The sequence below is a fragment of the Galeopterus variegatus genome, unplaced genomic scaffold (assembly GCF_000696425.1).
Source record: "Galeopterus variegatus unplaced genomic scaffold, G_variegatus-3.0.2 Scaffold3326, whole genome shotgun sequence".
Taxonomy (NCBI): Eukaryota; Metazoa; Chordata; class Mammalia; order Dermoptera; family Cynocephalidae; genus Galeopterus; species Galeopterus variegatus.
In genome coordinates this window covers 262,943-285,102 of record NW_007729437.1, presented here as the reverse complement: position 1 = coordinate 285,102, position 22,160 = coordinate 262,943, and the positions used below count along the sequence as shown (strand labels likewise).

The 22,160-nt window shown below is 36.8% G+C and overlaps 1 protein-coding gene and 1 pseudogene across 1 annotated transcript in view; both read right to left on the bottom strand.

Moving 5' to 3' along the window:
- Positions 1-294: 294 nt before the first annotated feature.
- Positions 295-7,071, bottom strand: LOC103600378 (annotated as a pseudogene).
- A 10,700-nt stretch (positions 7,072-17,771) lies between these two features.
- The window catches only part of MMP12 (matrix metallopeptidase 12 (macrophage elastase)), a 52,958-nt gene continuing 48,569 nt past the window's right edge, over positions 17,772-22,160 (bottom strand). The window contains 1 exon segment of the mRNA XM_008584639.1: positions 17,772-17,871. Within this exon segment, the coding sequence (XP_008582861.1) occupies positions 17,772-17,871 (100 nt within the window).

Genomic DNA, 22,160 nt, shown 5'->3' with positions numbered 1-22,160 from the left:
TATCCAGTGCGCCACCGGGCGGCCCCCAAGTTTCTCCTTTTGAAGGAAGCTTCTAGGAGCTCTTCCGGTCCTCCTGAAAATACATTTTAAGAAGTATTAGAAATAAGTATGCATTTTAGTTTATAAGAGAAAGAACCACTCTATTCAAAACATTCCATTTTCTTGATGGAAATTGCATCAAAACTAATTGAAGATTTCTATGGCAGTCACAGGAAGATGACAATAAGGAATTTTCTTTCTATATGGCTGTGATATCATGGATCGTAAAAATCTTCCTCCTTTCCCAGAAACCACTCAGTTTTCTTTTGACTCTGATTCTGTAGGAAAGTTTCTTCTTTTGAAGGAAGTTTTGAGGTGCTCATCTGGCCCTCCTGAAAATTTCAGTTTGCAATATCATGGAGCATAAAAATGTGAACACTTTCACTTTTCTTTTCCAGTTAGATTATTTTTTCTGTATCCTGTCCTTTTAATTGGGCAATGGTATCTCAAGGCCAGCTTGAGGCCTCAGGTTCTGCCTCTGGCTCTGACATTGACATACTAGGTCTCTTGTCCTAATGTGAACACTTTCACTTTTCTTTTCCAGTTAGATTATTTTTTCTGTATCCTGTCCTTTTAACTGGGCAATGGTATCTCAAGGCCAGCTTGAGGCCTCAGGTTCTGCCTCTGGCTCTGACATTGACATACTAGGTCTCTTGTCCTAATTTGTAAAATGTAGATAAGATCTGTGCTGCCTCCCTCACGGGGTTCTCAGTGGGCTCAAATAAAGATACTTATTAAAGTTTTATCCAAATGTAGATGGGATTAGACTATTCATAAGAGTAAACATCTTCATATGGTAATGTGATAAAGAAATTTAACTGACCATAGAGGGACTGAATGCCACTTATGTCATCAGCAGAAAGGTGAAATGTGTTGGGGTCAACACAACTGTAGACGGGATACATTATGGCACTAGGATCATAGGAATGGTAAAGACCCAACAATGGCCAATCTCATGAACAGCAACGAGGAACAAGCTTATGCCTAGAAGGAAACCAACCAGAAGGGGTAAAGCAGTGAAATACATTGTCATCTGGATGACAATAACGCAACATCTGACGCAGTGAAAAGGAAACCTTTGAAAAACTTACTCAATTTCTCATCATCTTGAACAGGGTTTTTTAACCTCTGCACTACTGAAATGATAGGCCAGGTCATTGTTGTCGGGGCTGTCTTGTGCATTATAGATGTTTGGTAATCTTTGGTTTACCACTAAATGCCAGTGACAAATTCCTTTCTTGTTTTGACAACCAAAAAATGTCTCCGGACATTGTCATATGTCCCCCTGGAGGCAAAATTAACTCTGGTTGAAAACCATTAGTAAACAAATGAAATATATTTTGCTGTGAATATTCCTAGAATAACTCATGTACAACAGCTCTCATTGCTATTAAATCATTCCCAACTTCCATGACTTCATTCTGTTTTACTCTTGATCAGGCTTCAGTGGATATAGAAGTCTTTAGTAACCATTCTTTACTAAACCCAATATAAGGTCATCATTAAGTCCCAGGCACTGTGAGTCATGGAGAAGTACAACACATTATGTCTAGTCCTTATGACTGAAAGGAAGCCACCACACTCTCCATTCACAGATGAGGAAAGAGTATTAGTGAGATTAATCAACTAAATTAACTGATTGAACAAAGAATCCAGCTCAGATTTCTTGGCTCTAAAGTTCATGCTTTTATTACACATGATTCTATATGAAATTAAAGAGACTACACTTATAATTTAGACATTTTTAGGCAACCAAATTATAGTCATGCTTGTTCATTTTTTCCTATCTGTCCTAGAGAATGCACGTTTGTAGGGAATTGGAGAGAGAGGGGTGTGTCCCTCCTCTAAAATTTCTCAATTATCAGAAAATTTGAATAACTCCTCACTAAGATTTTTCATTATGGATCTAGTCCAATGACCTCATTTTCATCTTTTCTCTTTTGTGCAAAACCATAGCTCAGAAAAACTGACTTGCCCAGAGTCACACACCACTTAGCTGCAGAATCTGGCCTTGAAACACACTCCAGTACCCAAGTGTGAGCATTGTGTCTACTCATTACATTTGGGGAGGGTCTAGAAACACAGACCCTTAAAGCATTCCCTGAAAAATAGGTCCAGCAACTCACTCAGAGCTGCTTTCATTTCTTCTCCAAAATAGGGGGCAGGGGGTGGGCAGGGGAAAGCAGGATCTCAGTCATTCTTTCCTCTTTGCATAAGGCTGGGAAGGGTAAACGAATCTGTTACAATCTGGCCTAATTCTGAATTTATCCTATTTGCTCTTCCCATAATATTTTGTACAAGACACCACCATTGGTCTTCATCTCAAAATAATAGATTCCTCTTTGTATTCTGTTTCTTATTAGATTGTGTGCTCAAGGGTAGGATTGTGTCCTTTCCGTCTGCATTCAAACACCCCTATAACTAAACACGATATTAGAAATGCAGTACACATTGAGATAATTGTTCATTTAATTTGCTGAGTCAAAAATTAGGCTGAGACTGAGCTTTTTAAGTTAAAATTTTCATGAATAATTTAACTTTTAGAACACATAGAATCAAGCCGATTAAAAAACAAGGCAACATAGGCAGGTGGAGAGAATACATTGGGCTAAGAGCTAAAAAATGCAAGTTTTGGCCACAGCTTTTCCACAAACTAGCCACAGACATCTTCTTGGTTTAAATTTCTTCTAAGGTCCATTAGAATTCTAAAGAATTTTTTGAAGCTAAACTGCATAAGTCTCCCAATTCAGATGAAGAGATTACAATCCCCAAATAACCTTGGGCAAAATGCGGACACGTTTAACATGTCTCACCGAAAATTTGCAGTTCAGCAAGTACTGAATCCTACTTGATTTGTTTTTTGAGAAAGCAAAAGCACTCTTCTCATCAAAAATTTTATAAGCCTTAGGCTATGCATCAGATTAAAACAAATAGCCTTTCTGGTAAACAGAGCGTCTATAAAAATACTGGCATCCAGGATAAGCAATATCAGCCAGAGAGAGAGAGATGCTGAGCAGAGCCTGTTCTGGATGTCTGTCTTCCCATTTACTTTCCACATGAGTATGGCATATAGTCGAGAATTTTCAGTGCAAAGATTAGGAAGGCTTCTGATATGATAGTTTGAATTTTCCCATGCTAGTGATTCCCCAAAATAACAGGGAAGCTTAGTTAACCCTAATCCCCCAATTGTCTGAGAGGGATTGTGAGTTATAGTTCCTCTGTAAATGTAACCATAGTATTGATAAACGATCAGTTGTGCATTCTGAATTTTTTATTCCAAGACCACACACGATTTATAATCTGTGTTCCTATGTAAGGATCTCTAAATTCTCTATTACTTTATCTTTCTTTGTCACTATGACTCTAATAAATTGTCAGCATATTATGAATCATAGAAATGACTATCTTATCCTACAATTGTTGATGCACACAGAATAGTATGGATCTAAGGATCCTCTGAATTTATACTAATGAGCTGGCTCAAGCTCATAGATCTTCAGAGATTTGTAGAGATGATGTTTAAGATAATCTAGTCCAATATCCTTAATTTACAGAGGGTGAAATTGAAACCCAGGCAAAGTGTTAAATTTGATTTAGATTGATTATGATCAGAACAAGTTTTCCATCCTATACTATTGTTAGAATGTACTCTTTCAAAATTAGGATATAATCTAGTAATCATTAGAATTTTCTTATGATTGTTGTTGATTTCTTTCTTTTTTTTTTCAATGTTTCTTTGCTTGTTTGTGTGTGTGTGTGTGTATGTGTGTGTGTATATATATATATATATAATTTTTTTTTTTTGCTTACCATTGGAGTTTTTAGTCCAGTCTTCATCCTTATCAAAATGTATGTCTCCTCCAATACCAGGTCCATGTGCAGTAGCATGGGCTATGACTTTACCTTTACCATCAAAAGGTTTGGGGTCTCCATGATCTTTTTAAAAAGAAGAGAAAATTAGATCTCTACACATGCTATTGATCTTGCCAAATGACCCAGAGGAAGTCCAAGTTCTTTACCTCCAGATGCAAAAAGAATCATAATGTCAGCCTCGCCTTCATTTATCTTTATGAATTTTGGGGGGGTCACATCACTCCATACTTGGAAAGCTTCCTAGATGGCATCATCAGCATCCTCACGCTTCATGTCAGGAGTGTAATTGGTGATTCTTCATCAGCAAAAGAGAGAGAATTACATATGGAAACCATGTGTTAATTTTGTCTTCTCACAACTATTTGTTTCTGCTAGCACCATTGGAGGATGAATCATTTCATAAATCAAGAGTCCAGATAAGAAAAATTTGCTTCATTAACTTCAGAAACACTTTTTGTTGCACACTTTCCTCCTTAACCAAGATCTAACTCAATTCATTCTTATTTCTAACTAACAGGTCTTCATTGTGAAGGGTTTACACACTCAACAGAGAGATAGTGTTAACAACTGAGGGAGACTCTTTACCTACTTCCAGATTTAGGGATATATCTGAGTGGCCAGGTTTCTAGAAGTCAGACCTATGGGAAATTAGAAAAATACATGGCTACATACACCTCCATTACCTGTAGGTGAGGGAACGTTTATGCCATACCAGCCCCACCGGGAATGTACTGAAAAGCTGCACATCGGGCACGCCACACCGAGGTGTGTGCATCATCTCCAGAGTAGATGTGTCTAGTTGCCCAGTCACTTTTAGCCCCAAGAACTGCTGCATTTCCTGGATTTTTTTCTCAAAGTTTCTATTGACTTTCAGATTTTGTTATTGGCATTCTCTCCACTGCAAGGCCATAAAAGGTTTTCAAGTAACTCTGGAAAAAATACATTCAGTAATGTGTGATTATAAGGGAGCTCTTTATATATATCTCAACTGCACATCGATGGTTTTGAACCAGGAATGTTGAACATCTTAACACAGGTTAGATTATCATTGTTGGGACGATTAATTATAATGAGAAAAAAACTTCATTATCTATGCTATCAAAGACATGTCAGAAATGATTAGCAAGATTTATTCCTGGAAGCTCAGTGGAAACACTTTATGTTTCTACTTCAAGTAGTTTCTGCTCTTTAAAAGCAATTTCAGCATCTGGCATACCATGGCATTCAGTAAGCAGCAAAATCTTTGTTAGGATTCATAAATCATTAATTTAATTTGGGCAAACATTTCTTACTTAAAAACACAAAGCTTAACACTATGTAAGCAAAACATTTCAGTCTGTAAGGACATTTAAATAAGGCTTTTGTTTAGGTTTGCAAATAGGGGAGACCACCTCTCAGCTTGAGAATTGAGTCTGCCCAGCGTGAGAATCCAGTTTGCCCTTGAATCAGAAAAAAGCGATGAGGTTTTATAGTATTGAAGTAATGCCCTCTTTCTAAGAGCAGGACCAACGACAGTTAAGATAGCCCCTCCATTGTGTGAAAGTTAGGTGGGAAAGTGGGGGTGGGATGGGAGGAGCTCCGCTAACTGCAAAATTAGCTCATGTACTGTTGGCTTGCTTGCATTGGCTAATACCTCTTGGCGCAGTGATTGGGCCACTGAGTTGCTCCGCTTGTAGCTTTAAAAACTGAGAACAAAGACAGTTCAGGGCGGCACCTTGAATTGGCTGGTGCAGTCCCGGCTGCTGGAAATAAAAATCTTTTTCTCTTTTTCTATATCGGTCTCCAAGGGTGATTTCTCCCGATGCCTATAACAGTATAAGTGCTGGAAAGTCTAAGCAATAAACAAATTCCAATCACTGTATAAAGATGGAATGGATAACTGATTATGACATATTGGATAATGGTTTTCTAAGGCCTTTTACAAAATTTATGGCTACTCAAACCTAACTACTCAACTCATAAGTAAATCCTGTTGGTTTAAAATGCAACAATCATCCCATTTTCCCAGGATTTCTCTAAACAATGGTATCTACCTTTATCTAAGTAATGGGTTTCTAGGTGATAAATTGCCATAAAGAGTCTTTCAAGCAAAAAATTCTTTTTTTTTTTTTTCCTTTTTTTTTTTTTTGTCTTTTTTACTGACCGGTAACGGGATCGCAACCCTCAGTGTCGCACCTGTACCGGTGACCGGCAACGGGATCGCAACCCTCGGTGTTGCGCCCGCACCTCGCTCAGCCAGTGAGCGGGAACCGGTCTCCACATGGGATCCGACCCCTTGGCGGGAGCGCCACTGCGCTCCCAAGCGGCGCACTCTCCAGTGCGCCATCGGGTTGGCCCCAAGCAAAAAGTTCTAATGGAAGTCCAGCTTCTTAGGCTAGAAGGAAAGAAGCCAATTAAGTTTAAAAAAAATGGAGTCACTGTGGTTCTTCTCTTTCATTTTTCTTTCCTGGCCTCTTTTCTCCTTCACCCACATAATGGACAATTGTGACAAATTCAAAGTTAAAATAATTTTAGAAAATAGGGATATCAAACTCTTTTAATTAGGGAAAAGAAATTAAGAATTGAAAAGCATCCTGTTTTTTAAAAAATGTTCATGAAGAAAGATCTGGGATGAGTGAGGTTAAGGGGAGTGTGCTTAAATTATCATGGCAGCCTGAAGTCGTTAAATTGGTCAAGCCATTGCTCAAATCTCAGATTATTAACTGGCATTAAGTGATTAATATTAATACCATAATAGAAGTGAATTCCAATTATATTGAACTGAAATTCCTTGGCCAAAGCTGTTTAGTAGAAGGCACAAATTTACTCTCCAATTTACACTCCTTCAAACCAACACCCTTTTTCAATATTCTTCTTTGGCAAAAAAAAAAAAAAAAACCTAAAAAAACCCAACAAACCCAATGCTGGAAGCAAACAGTCTCCAAAACCAGTTTTCAACTAGTACTTTTCAAAATGAAATTAATCAATGCAATAAATTTTAAAGATAAGAATTATGACACATTTTTTATTTGAAATTATTATTGACACTATAAATACTATATTGTCAATACTTACTTCAGCAAATGCCATATCATGATTTCTCAGGCTTATAGAGTTGGTCAGAGGAACAGCTCCAGAAACAGTGACTTGCAGAACCAGTATCAATAGGAGAAACTTCATTGTAAATGTCTCCCGAATGGTTTAACTCAATCCACTCTGTTCCTGTTTAGTACAAGTCCTTTAAATATCCCTCTTTATATAGTCCTGAGGCCTGGCTCTGTGAATATAAGATCCTTTGAGGGACTCACAGTTGATATCATCCTTTGATTATCTCAAAGACAAGCAAACAAAAGAATAACCTTATTCAACCAAAAATGGGTCAATTAGCATCTAATCCATAGATCATTTAGGTAATTCAGAGTATATTTCTTCAAAATGATAAATATGCTCCTACTTCCACCCACACTATGAAATAAAACTTTGTAAAAGAAATACTAAGATATAAAATATAAACATCACTTAAATTATAATTTAAGAAAACTTAGTATTCTTAATTTTTATTATAATACTTTTCTTATTTTCATTGTAGATGAAATAAGTTTATCAAAAGTAAATAAAAAGATTAGATAGATAATTTTTTTTGCTTTTGCTAGAATACATCAATCCTCTCTAAACTGAATCTAGCTCCATAGGTTCAGTTGTGATTTAGAGATTTCACATTAAGCAAGGAAAAATTCATAATATCATGATGGGTCCAAGTGTTGTACAGGCTTAGAGCCTGAATGTGTAACTTGACGTCTTCAGCCATCTGAGCTGAAGTCCAATCCCAACTGAGAGTCTGCACAGAGAGATTCCAAAGCAAACTTCCTTTACCTCCCAAATCATCCAGTGCTGCAGCATGATGGTTCACATTTCTCAACTCTGGGATATAGGACAAGTTTGTATAGGGACTAAGAGAAGACATTCTCTTCAACTTCCTGAAGGTTCTCTAAAAAAATCACCTGATAAACAAAGATTAATATGAAGAAAAGTCATTAAAAATTTTATTATATCATAGTTTTAACACGACAAGGGAGGCTTCAGAATAAAGACCTAAAGATGTAGAGAAAACTGTCCATTTTGATGCTTAGGTTCTATGAAGCAGGCACAGCTGTGTAGAAATGTGATTAGACAAGAAATTGTGATCTGATACTAACAGACTGAGTGGGGAAACCCAGCAAGGACTGTGCTTTCAGATTCTACTTGGCCTCTCAGTGTGGCATTCATTCCTGCTGGGTATGGGGCAGGAACCTTTCTGGAATAGGGGTCCTATGACCTACCATCAGACAAGGTAGGCCAGAGAATTATTTTAAGGCCCACTCTAAGAAAAAAATGGTTGGTGAGGGGTGGGGGAAGATTAAAGAATAATTTTAGTCTTAATGGTTGGCTTTGGGGAAAGGGGCTCTGGTTTTTGATAACAATAAAATGTAATTCAATAATGATGCTTGTATTTAAAGTATTTCAAGATCTTTATCATGTTCAGAAGGAAGGTTAACATAATTTACACTTTGTTAGATAGACATTGTGAAATTTTAAGAATCTTCACTAAAAGAGAGGGAGACAAAGAGAGAAAGAGATGCAGGTAAAATCTTCTAAACCAGAATTGTGAAATAAATATAGAATAAGAATACTGAGTACCAGAAAATTCAGTCTATTAAGAAAAGAATGAAATGCATTGATTAAAACACAGATAAAAATACACAGATTAGAGGCATAGATTAAAAGCACAGCTCAAGACTAGAAATGAATGCAAACATGTCAATAATCACGTGTGACTGCACTAAACTCATAAATTGCTAGATGGAAAGATTGCTAGGTTACAACTCAAGAAAGAAAGAAAAAGATATCAGCCCTTTATCTTTAAGTAACACTTAATTTACAACTTAAAACAACTTAAAACATATTAAAGGCAAAAAAAGGAAAGATATACGAGGCAAACACTCACCAAAAGAAAGCTAGGATAACCCTGTTAATGGAGATAAAATATAATTGAAGGGAGAATAAAATATTATAGAGGCAGGAAGTATTTCATAATGATAAAATATTCAATTCATGATGATAATATAAAATTTCAGAACTTGTTTATTCCTTATAAGATTGCTTCAAAAAGTATAAAGCAAAAATTGATAAAACTGAAGACATAAATAAATTCACTACTGTCATATTTTAACACACATTTCTCAATTCCTGATACGTGAAATAGCCAAAAAATATATATAGTTAAAAAAATAGATAACATTTTGGTAACACAATTAGCAAGTTTAGTATCATTCACTGATATAGAGCCCTGTATTCACAATTAAGAATCCTGATTAACTGAAGGCCATGTGGAACCATTTTAAAACTTGGCCCCATACTAAGGCTTTAAAAAAGTTACAAGTAATTGTTATCATTTCTCTAAATCAATTCAATTAGGTAAGAAATAAATAACAACAGCATAAATGTTAAAAATCCAATGTATTTGAAAATTTCTATTGGCACTTCTCAGAAGAAGTTGCTGTATACAGTTGTGCAGGTTGCATACTGCACAAGGACCCTCTATATAGAGGTTGTCATTCACATTATAGACATTATAGACCTGCATTTTTGTTAATGGAATTTTCTGTCAGTTAGCAGTAAAGGGTCTTGAACAACAGCAGTCCCTTTCTAATTTGCATAAAGACACTACGTGATCTAGTGGCAGCTCTATTTTTAAATATACCTATGTCAAAGAAGAAAATATTACAGTATCATTCATTTCAAGGACACTGAAAATACTACATATGAAAACTTATAGAATGCAATGATAGAGTGATTTAAATGAAATGTATAGCCTAAAGAACTATGTTTATTTAAAAATGCAAAACATTAATGAACTAGGCACCTAACTTTATAAGTTAGACAGATACCCTGTACTGAATCCAAAGAAAATGGAAGGATAAAGATAACAAACATGTATGAAAATGACGTAGAAATAAAAGATACAGAAGAATCAACAAATTATAGATTTGGTTTTGTAAAAATAATGATGATATGAAATTCTTCTGGCGATATTAAGAAAAAAGAGTAAAACACAAATATCAGGAATGAAGAGACTAACTAAAGATACTGCAGATATTAAAAAATAAAACTTTAAAACTTTTTACCAGAAAACATAGGAAACGATTCTATATTCTTTTTCATCTCTATTTTATTGTCTTAAAAACGTTTTAAGAAAAAAATTATACGTTCTATTTTATTTTAACCTTTTTAAGAATATTATTGTTAGGATTTGTGATAGAAAGGAACTTCTTAAACATGGCATGGTAGAATAGGCTGAGTCATTCGACTACAAGTACTTTTTTTTTTTTTTTCCTTTTTGTCTTTTTTCGTGACCGGCAATGGGATCGCAACCCTCGGTGTCGCGCCCGCACTGCGCTCAACCAGTGAGCGGACCGGTCTCTATATGGGATCCAAACCCTCGGCGGGAGCGCCGCCCTCTACCGAGTGCGCCACCAGGCTGGCCCTACATTCAAGTACTTTTAAGACAATGTCAGCTGGGATGGTGGAGAAAGGATACTCAGAATGTCCTTTTCCACAAAAGCAATGTGGACACTGGCAAAACTGTCCAAATCACCATTTTGGAATCCTAGACATTAACCAAAGGCTTACAGACAACCCGTGGAGAACATATTCAAGAAAAATGGATGAATCTAAGGAAGAACTGATTTATGGTCGCCTTGTAAACCAACAGCCCACGATTATGATGAAAGCAAACGACCTAAGAGCCACCGGATTCAGAACAGAGTTAGAGCTCTTTCAAAGCCCTATTTCCAAAGAATTTGTGCAGCAGTTCCTTGGAAAACCCCTCTCATAAGGCGTATCTTTATTTGACCTAACCGAGAGTGCACAGAATGCAATCAACCTTTTCTCAGGGCATTTGTCAAAAACAATCAGGAGCAATTGTCCGACATCAGAGCTGCCTGAGGCAGTTAGACATTTGAGCATTCCAAAACCCAGTCATTCCATATCTTGGAATATACCACAGAGAACCTCTTGTGCTTGTGTTCCCTGAGTTGGACAAGAGTCTACAGCCTCATCAGTAATAGCAAAAGACTAGAAATAACCCAAATGATCATTAGATAGTAGATGAATACACTTTAGTATATTCATATAATGCTTTATGATTTTATTAAGCATCAAAACACGTATAATGTTACAACTATATTTGATATTATCAAATGTTACAAAATATACATATTAAAAATTTTTGAAGAAGGACATCACTGTGAACTTAAGTACCAAAATAGGAGATTTAAAAAATATGTCAGAGGAGAAAATATAAGACTGGAGAAATCTGGACTTGCTTGTGAGTAAAGGAATAGTTAGGATTTGTGCACAAGACCAAGTGTACAGCATTTAAGGAGAAAAGAGCAGTAACAAATGTACAGGGGGAAATTGGTGTGACATGGGGACATCAGTTAAAAATGTGTCAAATCATTACACAACTCCAACAGCACCATTTATTGATCACTGCTTATGTGTCAGCAATATATTTATATATGTTATATGCAATCTCTAGCATTTAATATATACATTTCACAGATAAGTAAACCAAGGTTCAGCATGTTTCAGTAACCATCACAAAGTTATGTGGTCAAATAAGTAGCAGCACTGGCATCCACATTCAGCTTAGACAACTCATTTGGTCTTTTTATTTTTTTATTTTTTTTTTCCTTTTTGTCTTTTTTTGTGTCCGGCAACGGATCACAACCCTCAGTGTCGCGCCCGTATGGTCTTTTTAAATGAATGGATCCTTTCATAATTATGAAATGTTCCTCTATATCAGTGGTTCTCAAACTGTGGCATTAATTAGAGTCTCCTGGAAGGTTTGATAAAACAGAGATTTCTGGGCTTCAATCCTGACTTGATTCAGTAGGTCTGGGATGGGACAGGGGATTTGCATTTCTAATAAGTTTCTGACAAATGATATTGATGCACCTGGGCCAGGGATCACGCTTGGAGAGGCAGAGCTCCACTCATCTGCCAATATTCCTTGTTCTGCAGTCTCATTTGTCTGCCATTAATGCATCTACTCCATCTTTCCTGTGATTAGTGCTTACATGCTGTGTCATTTTTATAATTTTACTTTTAACCTTTTACTTTTAATCCTTTCAAAGTCTTTTTATCCAAAGTGTATTTCTTATAGACAGGATCTAATTTCAGTCTGACAAGCTCTTTCATTTGGAATGTTTATACATTAATGTTTATATTTGATGTAATTATTAATAAGAATGTATTTAGGTCTATTCTGTTGCTATTTTTTTCTTATTTGTCCTGTTCATTCTTCTTTTTTCCTCTTTTATGTCTTTAATGTTTATATTTGATGTAATTATTAATAAGAATGTATTTAGGTCTATTCTGTTGCTATTTGTTTCTTATTTGTCCTGTTCATTCTTCTTTTTTCCTCTTTTATGTTTGCTGTTGTATGAATAATGTTAAGTGTTCTATTAAATCAACATTATTGTCCTATTAGCCATCACTCTATGTTTCAGTGAATTTTCTTAGGATTACAATTTTAATCTTCAAGTTTTCAGAGTTTACCTTCAAATAATATTATACTACTTCATACGTAGGAACCTTTCACCTGTATTTTTCGTCACCTTCTTTGTGCTATTGATGTCATACATTTATATATGGTATCAATTCCATAACACATTTTTATTTGTCTTAAATAGTTGGTTATTTAAAAAAAATTATATAAAAAAACTGAGTCTTTTATATTTACCTATGTACTTAACAATCATAATGTTCTTCATTTTCTCCTGTTGGCATATTACATTTTGTTGTCATTTTCCTTTCAGCTGAAGAACTTCCTTTAACATTTCCTGTAGTGCGTGTCTTCTGGCCATAAATTCTCTCACCTCCTGCTTGTCTGACTAAGTCTGCATTGATTTTCATTTTTGCAAGTTATTTTCACTAGATATAGAATTTTAGGTTGATAATGTCTTTATTTTTCTTTCAACATATTAAGTATATCCATAATTGTCTTTTGATCCAATCATTTCTGACAAGAATTCTGTAGTTAATGTAATTTAGATGTATTAGGTTTTTTTCCCTCTGGTTGTTTCCATTACTTTTGCCTTTATTATGGGTATTGAACAATTTTATTATGAAGTGCCCTATTGTGTTTTTTTGTGTGTGTTGACCCTGCTTGAGATTATTAAGCTTCTTAAGTTTAGAGTTTTCATCAAATTAAAAAAAAATTTTGTCATTATTTTTTCATATATTTTTTGACCCTCCTCCTTTTGAAATATCAATTATATATACTGTCTGAGATTGTTCCACAGATCACTAAGACCATATATGTATGTATGTACGTATATATACATGTATGTAATTATATTTAATTTTACTGATTTTTTTACTTCCATAGTGTCTAAATTGCTACTACCTCCAATCAGCTTATTCTTTCTTTCTCATATTGCATTTTTCAGCTCTATATCCATTGCTACTTTTTCATGTTTTTCACTTCTACTCATATTATGTTCATGTTTTTTATTAAATTCTTGAAAATATTTATAACAGTATAGAAAGTCCTTTTGTTCTGCCAATTTCATCATCTCTGTCATTTCTGCATCTGATCATATTGACTAATTTTCCTCCTTCTTATGGGTCACATTTTTTTTACTTTGCATGTCCAGTAAATGTTTAAGGGATTCTAGACACTGAGAATGTTAGAATGTCATGTGTTTAGATTTTCTGTTTTATTCTTTCTCTTTGGAATAAAAAAAATAGATATTTTTGTTTTGTTCTCTAACAAGTGTTTAATTTAGTTTTGGCAGGCAGTTAAGTCATTTGTAGATCAGGTTGATCTTTTCAAAGGTGGATGTTAATCTTTTTCAGGGTGGGTCTAGTGCAGTTTTTAGCCAGGGCTAATAGAGCCTTACCATTAAGGGACTTCACCAATTGCCTCAGAGGTTCAATGACATCTTATCACTCTGGCTGGATGGAACTCACACCTCTTCCAGCCCTGTGGAATGTCTGGAAATTGCTTAGTTTCCAGCTCCCTGGAGGTGCACGTGCAGCTTAGTATTCATCAACTGACTCAAGGGAACTCTTGTCCCCGTTCTCGGGAGTGCTGTCTCTGGAGTTCCCTCCCCTTCCACACTCTTCCCTGCACATTACAGCCACCTCCAGCTCCTGAGCTTTAATGTCTGTCTTCTCAGCTCAGTGAGACCACTGTGTTCTGCTGGTTCCCTTCCCTGTGCTGGGTTCTGGGAATTGCCTACAGGTAGAAAGCAGGGAAGATTTGGGGGCTGGAATCATTTGCTTCTCTTCTCTCCTGGACCATTTCCTACATTACCTGGTGTCCAATGAATGGAACCAATTGTTCCACACATTTTTTCCAGTTTTAGAGTTAATCACACCAGGAACAAAAACCCAGTACTAGTTACTCCAATATGGCCAGAAACAAAAATAATTCTGGAATGTTATATTCATATACTAATACAAAAAAGACAAGAGACTTAGATTTTAATCCCCATGGGCTGGGAGTTTTCTTGCATGAGTAAGCACAATGATTTTTCTTTGGAACATTATGACATTATGATCTTGTTGAAATACTTTTTTATTCTAATACAATAATGCTGTAATCTAGAAATCACCCCACAGAAAAGACATATTGGAAAGACTGTTACCTACGTTTCTCCTAGGAATCCCATTAACCTCTAAATTGTGACCTTTCACCTCCTTTTTTTTCCCTGGACAGTACAGAGAGAGGTTGAACCCCAGATCCCAGACCTTGATGTTATCTGCACCATGCTCTAACCAAGTGAGATAACTGACCAGCTCACCTTCAATCCCATTAACCTCTAAATTGTGACCTTTCACCTCCTTTTTTTTCCCTGGACAGTACAGAGGTTGAACCCCAGATCCCAGACCTTGATGTTATCTGCACCATGCTCTAACCAAGTGAGATAACTGACCAGCTCACCTTCCACTTACGCAGTGAAGAACACTTTACTTTCTAGTCCAGACCATTTTGCTGGGCCTTGGTCCCAGCCCGTTACCTGCTAGACACCTCCAGCTGGATGACTTAAGGCTCCCCAGGTACAACAGACCCAATTATTTCCATTCCACAAGCACACCACCATGTCTACAACCTGCTTTTTCTTCTCTATTTTTTATTTGAGATCACTTCTTAAACCAGATGCTTAAAAATCATACGATGTCATTTCTTTTCAGTCACACCCCACATGCAAAGCAGTCACCAACCCTTATTAATTTTTTTTCTTGCTGTTGTTCACATCTGATCTCTCCAACAGTATGTATAGTAGGATTTTTTGGTAACTAGCCAGTACAGGGATCTAACTCTGGACCTTGGTGTTGTCAGCACCACACTCTAACGTGTCCTCTGCAAGACTATAATTCTGGTTTTCTGTATTCTTACATGGACAAATGCAAAAGCCTAATAGTTGTTCTCCCCTGCATCTAGTCTTAATTTTCTAAGTATAATTTTCAAAAGGTTAAAAGCATGACTTTGTGAAAATATAAAATGAATTGTTAAAGTTGTTAAAACCACTAACGAATGAGGAAATCAGTTCAAAGTAGGGGCTGAAGAACATATTTATATGTGGTAAGAAATGCCGAAATAAATTTTCTAATGATGTAAATAAGTTAATATCTTATGTGGCAATAAAATGCAATGTTTGACGTATCTCTTCTAACAGGCATGAATCAACTGTTTCTCTAATAGGTAAGAATTATTTGCATTGCTATGGAAAAGAATTATTTGCATGACTATCAGTTTTCTACTATTTCTATCCTTATAGAGTTATAAAATTGCCTAGTTGATGGAAATTCAAAAGTGCACACCCTCAAAAAATCGGTGATGTTCCAAAAGACTTACTAGACAACGTCCAGCATGACATTGTAAAGACACCTGTAATTTCCAAGTCTTGGATATTTTTTCCTGACATCAGCAAGATGACAGTACTCCCTATCCCAGGGAAAAACAATTTTCCCCAGACTGGATGCAGAGAACTCTTAGGAAATTTTAAAGACTTTTAATTTAAAAGTCAAGTAAAAATGTAAAGGTTTGTAGGGTGGATTTCTAGGGATTTTGACATCAGTTTTTTTTTTTAATTGTATAAATTGGAAAGGCAGAATTTTGTGGTAGTTAATAACAAAGATTCTGGGATCAGGCTGCCTGCCGTGAGCTCTGAGGTTCTGTGACCTTGGGCAACTTAGTTGAACTCTCGATGCCTCAGTTTCCTCATGTAAAAAATGTAGGTAATGAAGATTAATTAGTTATTTTTATTTACTTTATTTAATATTCTATTTTATTTTAGTGGAGCACTTAGAACAATGTCTGGCACAGGATTAACATTACAAAGAATTGTTTGCTAAAATTTGAAAATATAACACAGAAGTAGAAGGAGGAAAAGTTCGTGATTTAAATCTTGGAATGTATTTCTCATGAGCACTCATGATAGTGAGAGTGGCGAATGTTGTGCTTTTGTTATAATTCAGTCCTTATTTAGGAGAAACTGTTTCGTTCCAAATTACCTAAGGCCAAAGACAATGCAGTTACCATTCAATTTTCTTTTAATGCTGATATTGTAGGGAGGTTTCTCCTTTTGAAGGAAATCTAGCATCTAGTTTCCTGTGGGGAATAACATTTTGATGGTTGACTTGATTCTACTCTTTGCAAAAACGACTCTAGGAGCAGAGTTGTTGCTTGAGTTGATAACGGATCTAAGGAATGAAGGACAAAGGCCCATTTAGATTCTTACTGATTCTCATTTTTCTCCCTGATTTAAGCTCAGCAACTGGTCAAAAATGATCATCTGACCTGAAATGAGCTTAACTGTTTCTTGGACCTTGAGCAAAGATCTGCCATTAAATTGAAAACTAGAAGCATTCCACAAACACATAAGCTATTAGTGAGTACTCTACAATGTACACAATAGAGAATATAGGAGGACTATATGTCAAGGTAGTGGAGAAAATTGATACAAGACAGATCATTCTAACAGGATGATGTGCTCATCAAGCACTGTGGTTTTGTTTTTGTTTTTGTTTTTTTACCATAAAAAATATGAGATGGGAACCACTACAATTTATTTCTAAATTTCAGAAAGCCTAAATTTAATAGCTTGTCAATGTCACACAGCAATTACACGGTGCACACTGTGACACTTGAGCTGCAAATTTTGCCAGAGTGGGAAGTTCCCATTTCATCCCTCCTTCTCCTGTCTCACGCTCATGCACTGCAGAAACTCCTCGAGGTCATGAGCAGTCTACAGAATGTTTTCTTGTCTTGAGACCAAGGGTACAGGTGGCTTTACACAAGCGACCAAACGAAATCTAAGCTTTTTCCTTTTCCTAGTTTCCATATTTCTATTCACTCCTTGGTACAGACACGGAGAGACTTGTTTTGTTTAGGAGTATGTCCAGAGTTATTTTCAAAATGCACATTCTGCTTTTCAAGAAAATATATTAAAACCAAATACTTTCTTTGAAAATTTGTATTTGAGCAAAAAGTACAGATACTTAATTGGAGTAAACCCAGAAATAATTATAATTTCTCAGTGCAAAAATGTTAACCAAAGCATTCTCCAAAAGGTAGTCCCTGGCTTTTAAAGGTATCTATTTCCAAACTTAATAATAGAGTCAAGCAAAAATTGACAATGAGGATATTCAAAATTCAAAATATTATATGTTTGGTATAATCATTTACCTATACAATCATTAATTTATGGCTTGTAGATGTCGCCTTATTTTATCAGTATGTAGTGGTACACTGAACACATACCACGTATGAAATAAATACTCATTAAACTGATGGGAATTGGAAAACACCATTAATTACACAATTGCTAACAACCAAACCAGCTGTTGCTTTTCAGTCTTCTGGTGATATAACAAAATAGAAAATCATAGTCAAATTTGTTAAAACCTTGGAAGAAATATTAGTGTCTTAAAAATGAAACCAAATTAAATTGTTTAATTCTCCTCTTGTGTTTCTTTAAAAAACATAGATCTGTTTTTATAGCTTATCTAGATCAGATGAGATGTGATTGAAGAATATAAATGTTGGGGACCTTTGGCTGTGTATCCTGCCCCCAGATATCTGCCTACAGCCAGTCACACTCCAGGTGAAGGATTCAAGACACTGGATATGGGCCCAGGTGGGGCACATGGGGGACTCGATGGAGGAAAAGACACTGCAGGAATCATAAAAACCAAAATATCTTGGCCCAATGAACGAGTTTGCTTTGGCTGACCTTGCTTGAAGACATTCACAACACAAACTCAAGCTTCTCTCCTCCCACCCAAAGCCCCAGTCCAGAGGGCCTGGGAGGGTAGAAGGGACTGAAAGAAATGTCGAGAACGCAAGGTAGCAAGAAGGACGAAGCTGCAGGCTACCTGAGTCCTGGCTGCCACATGCTCACTTGCACACGCCACACAGCTGATGTGGTCACAGGAAATTCCAGAGGCTCAGACACACGGGAAGTGGCGACAATCACAGTCCCCCTGCCTGCCAGACCCCCCTAGGCGTACACCATTGGTGCCACTGGCCCCTGTTCATTCTTCCGGCCTGCCTGTTCTGAGCCAAGTATAGTGTGAGTTTGCCTGCATGGCCCTAGGATAACAGCAGAGTCCTATGCCTTTCCAATTTGGAGGCCCACTAGCTGCTCTTGGAGGCTTTATAGTGTTTTAAAATGGAATTTCCAGTATCTTCATAGTTTTCTAACCTACTTACTTTTAAAATAGAAAACTGCATCAATTTTAGGCCCAGTTCCTGAGAAGAGCTTGGTATTCATTTGGGTTAAGTGGGGTCGATGGAATGTCCCCTCTCATCATACCTGAGCAAAGAAACAACGAACAGAAACGCAATCAGAAAATGCATTTCAGGACTTGAACCACAAACCCATCTTCCTTTCTGAAAGGCTCTTCCCGAAAGGGTTTTAAAGGTACTGAAGAAGAAAACCATGTACCTAAACAGTTCACTGATGTACTGCAAGTCCCTGTAGGACTCCAAACCTGGGCTTCCTGTCTCTGGGTAAGCTTTTCCCCACTATCTCACTAGGCTTTCACCAGTGCCTGGTCCTGCTTTGTAGATTTTGGCACCAAAGGTGACTTGGCTGGAGCACAGGCTCCCCATGACCAATTACTCAGCTGCCTGTCATTGCATTCTTTTCAAAGCTTTCCACTGAAACAAACACAACCACTTGCCCCCAAAAGACAATAGAAGGGGCAAGGTTTAAAAGCCAGGGAGCCAGAGGGTTTTAAACATACGTGTCAGAGAGAAACTGAAAATATACCCTTTATCATGTCCAGGCTGTAGAGTCAGGTTCCAGTTTCTCCTCCAAATTCTCTTTTATCAGCAGGTGAAAAGAGTTCCAAGTAGCAATTTCAATTTAGTTGTCCAATATATTGCTTGCTTAGTAGCACTGCCCAACTGGCCTTCAGGGAAAGAGGAATCCTGGGCTAGGTGGGAGCAGAAAAGTAAATAGAGCCACTGGTCAGAGTTGAAGTGCTAATGTCAATAATGGCAGACCATGAGAAACAACAGCCATTTGGGAGCTCTCTAGAAAGTCTTATTTGCTCAATTCAAAATTTTTGTCTCTCAAGCAGAGCTAAGGGTTGGTGGACAAACTCAAGTCTTAAGAACGTGGTATTCAATGGGAATTAGATGTTGAATTTAAATGATCAAGAAAAAAATAGTGCTTTAATATAACCTCCCTAACACAGTTTATTATGCCTCATGTCAACCACACAAAGATCTGGGAAATGACTTGTTTTCTCAGAAGAGGGTAGAGAGGATCCTGTCCTCCTTCAAAATTTAGACACTTGAAACAAAGGAGACGGACACTCAGATGAGCTCCTGTCCTCACCTGACTACCTAATTTCCTGCCAGGGAAGACCATGCAGGATCTCCTGTCACTCAGAGGATGGTTTCCTCATTTCGCCTTTTGGGTCCAGTGATTATGGAAAGGAGTCTGGAAACCCACACACCCTCCAAACTGACTGTAGACTAACTTCTAAATCTCATCCAGCTATCACACTATTTCCCAATGTTTGTCTACTATGATTAATAACATTTTATTTAAAGTGTTCCTTTTTAAAAACACACTGTACATATTATAGAGGCAGAGAGATTGGGAAGGGAATGGGGAGGGAAAACAGGGAGAGGCTGGCCAACAGATACAAAATTACAGTCAGATAGGAGGAAAAGTTCTGATGTTCTGTTGCACAGTAGGGTGACTGTGGTTAACAGTTAAGTTTCTGGGGCTGGCCAGGTATCTCAGTTGGTTAGAGCACCATGTTTTAACACAAAGGTCATGGGTTCAGGTCCCTGTACTAGCCAGCTGCCCCCTGCCACTCAAAAAAGTTCTATATATTACGCAGTAGTAGGAGAGAGGCTTTTGAATGTTTTGCCACAAAGAAATGATAAATGCATGAGGTAACTGATACATTAACTACACTCCCAATTATTATACGACATATGTAAGTATCAAAATATCAGACTGTACCCCATAAGTATGTATAATTACCATGTGTTAATTAATGTTAAGAAAAAATAAAGATAGAATTAAAAAAAACACATTATACTCCAATGCGAGTACTATCTCTTATATCAGAAACTAAAAATACAGAGAAAAGAACGAGGCTGACAATAACTATTTCAGTCCTATGTTCTCTTGATCTCTCTCCCATTAAGGTGAAAGATCCCTGGGAACTTGCATAGAAAAACTGCTTTCCAGAAAAGCACATTGAATTCTTGCTTCACAAATCTTAAGAGTCAAATTACCAACCATTCAATATTGATCATCTGCAAAGAAGGAGGTCTTATGAAAAAGTGGCTTAAAAACAGCTGCATTAATTTTTTTCACAGAGTCAGGGAAGCCCAGAGAACATCTGCTCTTGGGATAGTTTGGCTGTGGTCTTAAATTGATAATTAACTAGTACTTGAAATCTGTGAAGACAAAGAAAAGTGGTACATTAGAATTATACAGAAAGAGTAATAAATATCATGACTCAGTAAAAACAACATTAATCTTTTCCCAACGTTCCAAAATGGATGGCTGGTTTTTATTTATTTTATTTTATTTTTGGCAGCTGGCAAGTACTGGGATCCAAACACCTGACCTTGTGTTATAATGTGTGCACTGTGACCAACTAAGCTCGCTGGCCAGCCCATGCTTGCACAGTCTATCTCCTATGGTCCCATATGTTTCTTCATAAGTATTACCATCATATATTTTACAAACATTTCCCCAAAGTTGTATATATTCCTGAGGTGTTTATGTTAGTTTAGCTTACAGTTCAGAGCCACCATGAATAAAACCCAGAAGGTTTTTTGTTATGTTGTTGTTGTTGATTTTATAAAACGTAGTAATATTTTCATAATTTGTTCTCTTCCTTGAAGTAGTCTAAAGGGAAAAATTAAACACTGTAATTACCTTTAAACAGATGCACTTGACTTCTGGCTGCAGTTTCACAAGCAGCTCGAGTGCCAGATGGCAAGATGGGCCATATAAGAAAGAAATTAGATTAACACTCGTCTTTGGTCTCTTAGGAAATGTCCACCAGAAACACCTGATATGAAAGACATTTCACACATGTGAAAAACTGATGTGACTCAAGAACCATGAAATGTGAGTGGAAAGGACCGGTGAAAGCACTTAGTGTTTCCATTATCTTCACGTGTTCCATGGGTGTCTGTGTAGGAGCACCACGAGGAAAGAATTCCAATCAATTCTTTGATAGCAACAATGACTGTAACAAGCAACCTGGTGTATGGAATACCCTGGAGCTTGGAATCCAAGGATCCAGTCTGGCCCCACAACCCATTCACTAGTTTCATAACCTAAAGGAAGTCATGTAACCTCACATGACTCAATCTTATCATCTCAAAAATGGGGAATGTTTGTCCTACCTACCAAGTATTAATCTTCCCCACTGTCCCCCCTGCCCCCGTCAATATTTGATTAAATTTGTGCTCCAGAACAGAAATCATACTGGAATTCTTTTCTCTACAATCAAGAAATCAAGTCTTCTTCATAGGCATACCAAGTATTAATCTTCCCCACTGTCCCCCCTGCCCCCGTCAATATTTGATTAAATTTGTGTTCCAGAACAGAAATCATACTGGAATTCTTTTCTCTACAATCAAGAAATCAAGTCTTTTTCATAGGCTCTCTTTCACAGCTTGAGTTCCAGACTTCACCATTTTTATCTGTGTTTAAAATAGTCTACCT